The 8,542-nt window shown below is 46.9% G+C and overlaps 1 protein-coding gene across 1 annotated transcript in view; it reads right to left on the reverse strand.

The window, feature by feature from the left end:
* LSM3 (LSM3 homolog, U6 small nuclear RNA and mRNA degradation associated) overlaps positions 1 to 8,542 on the reverse strand; it is a 15,774-nt gene that overhangs the window by 4,974 nt on the left and 2,258 nt on the right. Inside the window, exon 3 of the mRNA XM_006160682.3 lies at positions 5,302 to 5,397. Within this exon, the coding sequence (XP_006160744.1) occupies positions 5,302 to 5,397 (96 nt within the window). The remainder of the gene's footprint in view (positions 1 to 5,301; positions 5,398 to 8,542) is intronic.

Below are 8,542 nucleotides of genomic sequence, written 5' to 3' on the forward strand. Positions count from 1 at the left end.
CCGTCCCTACCAGGATGGGGAGCGTGCATACCCCGCCAGGGGGATCCATCATGATTAGGGACCAGGGGCTGCCTCACACACTCCATTCTCCCCTCCTCCGACAGGGAGGGATCGAGGTGGCCATCCGGCCCTGCTGGTACTATGGACAGAGCAGGCACACGTAAGTCCTCTTTTTCAGATGAGAGGTTTCCGTCCTCTACGTGAGAGCATGTGGATCTGACAGAACCGCAAATCAGGGGAGATGTGGAGCCCTGAGCTCAGTGTCCTGCCTGCTCTCTGAGGAGTAGCTGAGCAAGTTCTGATCATGGGTCATTACAGCGACCTGACCGTCAAACTCCCAGAACCCAAGACAGACCGCTGACTAAGTGCACACAGCTCCGCAGAAGGGGAGCCCAGTACCCCGGTGACTAAGTGCACACGGCCCCGCAGAAGGGGAGCCCAGTACCCCGCTGACTAAGTGCACATGGTTCCGCAGAAGGGAAGCCCAGTACCCCACTGAGTGGCTAAGTTAGCCCAGTTATTTTCCCATGAAGAGGGGTTTTCCCTTTGTTCATAGGAATAGATACCTCACCACCAGAGCAGCAGACGGTGGCAGAAACTGCTGGCTGCTCATGAGAACTCTTTCCTCCTGGAGGAGTCCCTGCCGTAGAACAGGCCCTATTACTGAGTTCTGGCCTAAAAAAATGTGTCAAGAAGCATCTGGCACATCCGGGCCTGCTTCAAAAAACATCCCTTGCCCCCTTGAGCACGCCTCCGTCTCCTCCTGCTACCGCAGGCTGGATGTGAAGGACAGCAGACTCGGAGTTGGAGCTGCGATACAGGAGGAGCCTGGGAGCCTGAGTGACTGTGTGAATAACCCACCTAGAACACGCAGGTGATCGAGAGACAAACTGTGCTGAGCTGCTACATCTTCGGGGCTATCTGCTACCAGTCTTCCAACATGAACTGGAATGCCCACAGGAGGACGCTAACTTTATTTTTTATTGCTGGAGCGCGTGGCCACATGGCAATCCATCCTCGTGTATTTCTCCAGTCTGTCAGGATTTTAGGTGCGTGCACACATACACACACACATGCCCAGCATGCTTTTCAACCCAAAGGAGTAGAGATTCGAACCTCAGTTAGCCACGTGGGATCCAGCTCCCTCATACACTAAACTACAAGGCCCACCTAAGAGTGACTACTCGTGATAAGTAATCTCCCGGGCGATCTGCTCTCATCATTCGGCCAGGAGACCAGGCCACAGACATATACTTACTGAGAAAGGACGGACGTGGACCGGTAAGAAGGGGTTGAGGCACAACCTAAGTCTTCTAGGTAAGAAAAGGACACTACAAACTGGGTATCAGAAAAATGTACTGATTTTTCTAGTACTGGCAGTAAATTTCACCCAGGTTTTTTTTTTTTTTTTTTCTTCTGGAGGGGTTTTTGCTATAGGGCATGTGAGTTCGCCAGAGAAACAGACAGACAGAAAGTGAAAAATTACCCCCGGGGGATGGCCATGCGGCAATCCTTTCTCCTCCATTCTCTTCTTGGGATCCTGGGCGCATATGCACATGCGCCTGGCGTGAGTGTAAGTCAGAGGGTCTGGGACTAGAACCATAGTCGTCTACGTGGGAGTCCAGAGACATAGCCATTATGCCAACTGCTGGTCCCTCACCCAGATTTTTTTTTAAAGATTTATTTATTTTTTTCTGGAGAGATTTTTTTTTTTTTTGCTACAGGGTGCGTGCGCTCGCCAGACAGACAGAGACAGAGAGATAGAAAGTGAGAAATCACCCCCCAGAGGGGATGGTCACGCCGCAATCCCTTCTCCTCCATTCTCCTCTCGGGATCTTGGGCACGCATGCACACGGGCCTGGCGTGAGTTTTAAGCCACCGGGCCCGGGACGCGAACCGAGGTCGACTACGTGGGAGTCCAGCAACATAGCCATTATGCCAACTGCTGGTTTCCCTAAAGATTTATTTTATTTATTTTAATTTATTCATTCATTTTAATTTGACCAGAGAGAGACAAAGAGAGAGAGGGAAAGTGAGAAAGTAAGCCACCAAGTCCAAGACTCAAACCGTGGTTGGCCATGTGGGAGTGTCCGACACCTTACCTGCTGGTCCTGTCACCTAGATTTTTTAAAAAAAGGGTGTGTGTGTGTGTATGTGTGTGTGTGTGTGTAGTAAGTGACAAGGCTCAGATGTGCACTCAGTGGAAATGCAAGAGACTTTTCTCTGTTGAAACTAACTGATCGACCTACGATTCAATCTGAAGTCCAGGAGTCCACTCATGTAGATATCGTCCCAGTTTCTAGCATGTGTCAGGTACCAGGACAGGCATTAGACAGAGACAAATAAAAGTGTCCTCCTACAATCTCCACTCTAGAAATGAAGAGAAAATAAAGTAAAGTATGAATTAGCTCATAAGTAAACTTAAGATAAAACTGGGCCAGACCCATGCTGCAGCGGTTAAGCCCTGCTCATAGAGAACCAGATCCTGCACAGTGGACCCTGGTTTGAATCCCAGCCTCAGCAGCCTGAAAGACACACCAGCGCGTATGTGTGTCTCCAAAGTCCTGATGGGACGGGGAGACGGAGGTGGGACTGGACATGACCACAGCCTGATTTGAGGGGACTTTCTCCCTGCCACCCTTGGTGAGTGAATGTGCCCTCTACCAATTACAAATAAAAAAAGATGGGACCAGCAGACGGCATAATGGTTATGTCGCCGGATTCTCACGTGGTCAACCATGGTTCGAGTCCCAGACCCAGTGGCTTGAAACTTACGCCAGAGGTTGTGCGTGTGTGTGTGCATGCCCAAAATCCCAAGAGGAGAATGAAAGAGAAAGGACAGGGCCGTGGTCATTTCCCCCCTTGGGGGTGATTTCTCACATTTTGTCTCTGTCCCTCTGGTGAGTGCATGTGCACTTATAGCAAAAATCTCTCTTAAAAAAGTGGGGTGGAAGGGAAGCTGGTGAGTAGCATGGTGGTTAAGGTGCTGGACTCCCGCATGGCCAACCATGGTTTGAGTCCTGGGCATGGTGGCTTTCTCTGGTCAAACTGAGGAGTAATAATAAGAGACCAGCAGTTGGCATAATGGCTATGTCGCTGGACTCCCATGTAATTGACCACGGTTCGAGTACCAGACCCGGTGGCTTAAACTCACACTGCATACGTGTGCGTGCGTGCTCAAGATCCCGAGAGGAGAACGGAGAAGGGATTGTGGCATGGCCATCCCCTTTGGGGGGTGATTTCTCACTTTCTGTCTCTCTGCCTCTCTCTGTCTGGCGAGCGCACGCGCCTTATAGCAAAAAACCTCTTCAAAAAAAAATTATTTAAACATAAGAAAGAAAAATATAAAGATAAAATTATTTACAGCAGGATAGTTTGTATTAGTAAAAGTGGAAACAGCTACCTGTTCATTAACAGGAAAATAATTAAAGTATTTATGGCCTTTTATATAAGGGAGTATCATGAAGCTAAAAAACATGATGAAACTGTGTGATATCAGAAAGAACTCCGAGAAACATTAAGTTAGAAGAGCAGGCATGCAGCAATACGTGGGTATGCTGTCTCCTGTTTCCTAAGAAGACAAGAGACAGCTGAACAGCAGGCGGCACGGAAGTGAAGGTGCTGGATTCCACACGACCGACTCCGTGGTAGCAGTCCTGGACCTGAGGGCCTGAAAATCCTACCACAGGTGGGCCAGCAGGTGGCGCAGTGGTCCAGGCACTGGACTCCACTTGAAACTCACACTGGGCACGAGAGGAGAATGGATTGTAGCGTGGCCATCCTCCTGGGGTGGGGCGGGGGGGGTGATTTCTCGCTTTCTGTCTCTCCGGTAAGTATGTACACCCAACAAGAAAAATCTCTTTAAAAGAAAAGAAGAAAATCACACCAGGCACGTATACATATGTCTAAAATCCTAAGAGGAGAACGAAGCAGAAAGGATTGTGGCACAGCTATCCCCCAGGGGAAGGGGGTGATTTCTCACTTTCTCTTTCTCTCTGTCTGCCTGCCTGTCTCTGTCTCACTCAGGTGAGTGCATATGCCCTATAGTAGAGACTAAAGAAATAATAGTTGAAGAAAAATACCAGGAATGGGACCAGCAGACAGCATAACGGTTAGGTTGCTGGATTCCCACATAGTCGAGTGTGGCTCAAATGCAGCTTAAAACTCACACCAGGTGTGTGTGCATGCATGCCCAAAATCCAAAAAAGGAGATTAGAAGAGAAGGGACTGCAGCATGGCCATCCTCCCTGAGGGCTGATTTCCTGCTTTCTGTCTCTCTGGTGTGCACACATGCCCTATAGCAAAAATTCTCTCTCAAACAACAACTACAAAAGAAACGGGAGAGGGAGAATAATTAATACTCATTAGTAAGTGCATGAAGATACTGGGGCGGATTCTTGAGCACTACGAACAGTGACTATCTCTGGGGGTGAGGGTAGGGGTCCAGGGCCCTTAACCACCATGACACCTGCCAGGCCCAAGATTTCACTTTGAATACTTTACCCACTAAATCATGACAATATAAGAAACATCTCACCCACCAGCTAAACCATGCTTACTGTTCTGCAGCAGCACTCATGGGCACTCAGCACACTGGGGTAACATGGCCCTGCTTGGCAGCAGCCTTCCCACAGGCAGCTACGCATCTCACAGACGCCAGTGGCCCCGAGGCTACACGGCACCGCACCCAAGACATGCACAGGTGCAGACACACGGCACCGGCAACAGCTCTAGGAGGAACCTGCTGTGGGCAGACAGGCAGGGAGGAGGCGGACTCTGCCCTCGGCCCACTGCACAACTGGGGCGCACAGAGCTCACCACTCAGATGAAGGCTGTTCATGGCACTGCTCAGTGAGTTCTCCACAGCCCTAGCAAGCGGGGCCTGTTACGAGCTCATTTACGGACGAGGAGACTTAGTCACGGGCAGGCGATACCGACAGGTCAAATCCACAGAAAACGAAAGGATACTGTGCAGTTTTCCTGTTCTACACCAGCACACAGACTCCCTGCACCGTCGTATCTCACTGAAACCGGCAACCCTAAGTAAGTGGTACATTCCCGATTGCCAACGAGGAAGTCAAGCCTGCATAGTGAATTCCCTTTGCCCAAGGTAGCCCAAGGAGGAAGTGGTTCATTCCCTTTGCCTAAGGTAACCTGACCAGGAACTAGGTCCCCTGACTCCAAAGCCTAGCGCTTCATCGCTGTGCTCTACCATGTGACAGGCGTGCCAGAACTATGCATTAAGTTCTTGCGTGTTGAGAACTGCCATCTTCAAGCAGTGACTGCATCGTCCTGACTTACTTTATAGATCTCTTCATAGGTTTCTTCATCAATTTCGATGGTAGTCACAGTTTCTTCCACGTCTCCTAGTATCATATTTAAATGCTGATCGTAAGCCTGAAATGAGAAATCAAAAAATTTAATAATCAAAATAAGAAACCAGAAGTGGGGGCCAGCAGGTGTCATGGTGGTTAAAGCACTGGACGCTCCCACATGGCTGATCAGCGTTCTCAAGTCCTGGACCTGGTGGCTTGCTTTCTCACTTTCCCCTCTGTCTGTCTTTCTCTCTGATCAAATTAAAAAAAAAAAAAAGAGAATGAATAAATAAAATTAATACTTTTTTTTTTTTTGAAGAGGTTTTTGCTATAGGGCATGTGCACTTGCCAGACAGACAGAGAGAGACAGAGAGATAGAAAGCAAGAAATCACCCCCCAAGGGGGATGGCCACACCACAATCCCTTCTCCTCTCGGGATCTTGGTCATGCATGCACATGCGCCTGGTGTGAGTTTAAGCCGCCAGGTCCAGGACTCGAACCGCGATTGACTACATGGGAGTCCAGCGACATAGCCATTACCCTAACTGCTGGTCCCTGTTATAGTTACTTCTAAGAAAGTGTTTATGATTCGCCTGCTCTCATCGAAATCTAAGTAGCCTCCCAGCCATGTGGGGAACTGCTGGGCAGGGCACATGAACAAGAGGAGACTGTATAGTTAAGGGGCACCAAATGGCAAGGCGGAGGCCACTCGGCACAGAGGTGATTCAGCTGACACAGGGGACGGAGAGGTAAGGGTGACATGTCTGCTCTGCGGTGTCTCTCCAATGTCACAATCACCGTGTAATTAAACTCAAGTCTATTTTTCTCCCCAAAGTCACTACTACCCAGTTTCCTGAGGTTCCTCTTTCCTTAGGGCTAGTGGTAAGTTACAGACTACTGGCTCCCGAGGTCCCCAATTCCCTCCCAAGCACAGAGGTTCTTTATCCTCAGGTTTTATGGAAGAGGGAAGCATCATATTCAGAGGGGGGCTGACATCCCGATGCAAATTCTCTTGCTAGTTCTCCTGTTAAGAGATCACATATATGGGACCAGCAGTTAGCATAATGGCTATGTCGCTGGACTCCCACGTAGTCGACTGCAGTTCGAGCCCTGGACCCAGTGGCTTAAACTCACACCGGGTGCGTGTGTGTGCGTGCCCAAGATCCTGAGAGGAGAATGGAAGAGAACGAATTGTGGCGTGACCATCCCCTCCTGGGGGGTGATTTCTCGCTTTCTGTCTCTCTGTCTCTGTCTGGAGAGGGCATGCACCCTATAGCAAAAACCTCTCCAAAAAAAGAAAAAAAAAAAAGAAATCACATATAAATATAATAACACCTGATGTATAATTTATGTTCAATAGATATTAGCTATTTTTAATCACTTTTCAATAGAGTGACAGTAATAAAAACAATACATTTAGAAAAGTAACAAGTTATCTAAGAAATGGAAAATCTTCAGTATATTTTTTTAATAAAAAATAAGTCCACTTGGGACCAGCAGTTGGCGTAATGGCTATGTTGCTGGACTCCCACATAGTTGACCACGGTTCGAGTCCTGGACCTGGTGGCTTAAACTCACGCCAGGCACATGTGCGTGCGTGCCCAAGATCCTGAGAGAAGAATGGAGGAGAAGGGATTTCAGCCTGGCCATCCCCCCTTGGGGGGTGATTTCTCACTTTCTATCTCTCTGTTTTTCTCTGCCTTTCTGGCAAGCACGCACGCCCTCTAGCAAAAACCTCTCAAAAAAAAAAAAAAAAAAAAAAGTCCACTTCAGGGGACTAATTCTATAGAAATATTTACAGATATTCACACAAGAATATGTTTAAAAATGCTTACTGCAGCATTATTTATACTACTGAGAAACAGAAAACATTCTAAGTCTCACAAGTTTCATACACAGAATCCTATGTAGACATTAAAAAGAATGACGGAGGGACCAGCATATGGAGTAACTAATAGTTATGTCACTGGACTCCCACAGAATCAACTGTTAGACTTGGCAGCTTGAAACATATGCTGGGCACATGTGTGTGAATGCCCAAAATTCTGAGAGTAGAATGGAGGAGAAGGGACTGTTACGTGGCTATCTCCCCTAGGGAATGATTTCTCACTTTCTGTCTCTCTGATGAGTGCATGCAGCCTGAAGAGAAAAATCTCTCTATGATTAAAAAAAAACAAAGATGCTGAAATATACTTACAGCAAGATTGTCTCTCTGATGAGTGCATGCAGCCTGAAGAAAAAAATCTCTCTATGATTAAAAAAAAAAAAAAAGATGCTGAAATATACTTATAGCAAGATCTCATTTTTTTTTTTTTGGAGAGATTTTCGCTATAGGGCGCGTGCGCTCGCCAGACAGACAGAGAGAGAGAGACAGAAAGCGAGAAATCACCCCCCAGGGGGGATGGTCACGCCGCAATCCCTTCTCCTCCATTCTCCTCTCGGGATCCTGGGCACGCACGCACACGCGCCCGGCGTGAGTCTTAAGCCACCGGGTCCGGGACGCGAACCGCGGTCGACTACGTGGGAGTCCAGCGACATAGCCATTACGCTAACTGCTGGTTCCCAAGATCTAATTTTTTTGAGAGGTGGTGTACACAGTGCAAATATATGCGTACGGACACACAAGTGTACACATATAAATATACTGCAAAGATGTGAAAGACTAAAGATCTGATTTTTAAAAAGATTTACTTATTTATTATTATTATTATTTTGAATTTGCTATAGGGCATACATGCTCACCCGAGACAGAGAGAAAGAAAAAGAATGAGAAAAGCAAGTCACCAGGTCTGAAATTTGAACCATGGTCGGCCATGTGGGAGTCTAGCACCCTAACCACCACACCATCTACTGTCCCCTGAAAAAACTGATTTTTAACAGTGGTTAAGTGTAATTTCACCTTTTCCTCTATATATTCCTGTGCTGTTTAAGTTCTTTCATAACATTTATGTGCATATCAATAATTTTAAAATTAGTTAAGAATGGAGGACAAATGTTATTTATAAATAGAAGAGGAAAAAATGAAGGAATAAAAAATGTTCTACAATGAATAGTTTCTGCTAAGAGAAAATATTAAAAATATGAATAAAATACAACCATATTTGGCTTGTAAGAACAGTAACATCTTTCCAGTTCCTGCTCTTTCACATTTCAAAATACTTTTTTTTTTTTTGAGTTTTTTTTTTTTTTTTTTTTCTTTAGGGGTATTGGTTCATTTTGAGGGAAAA

The sequence above is a fragment of the Tupaia chinensis genome, unplaced genomic scaffold (genome assembly GCF_000334495.1).
Source record: "Tupaia chinensis unplaced genomic scaffold, TupChi_1.0 Scaffold000704_1, whole genome shotgun sequence".
NCBI classification, from domain to species: domain Eukaryota; kingdom Metazoa; phylum Chordata; class Mammalia; order Scandentia; family Tupaiidae; genus Tupaia; species Tupaia belangeri.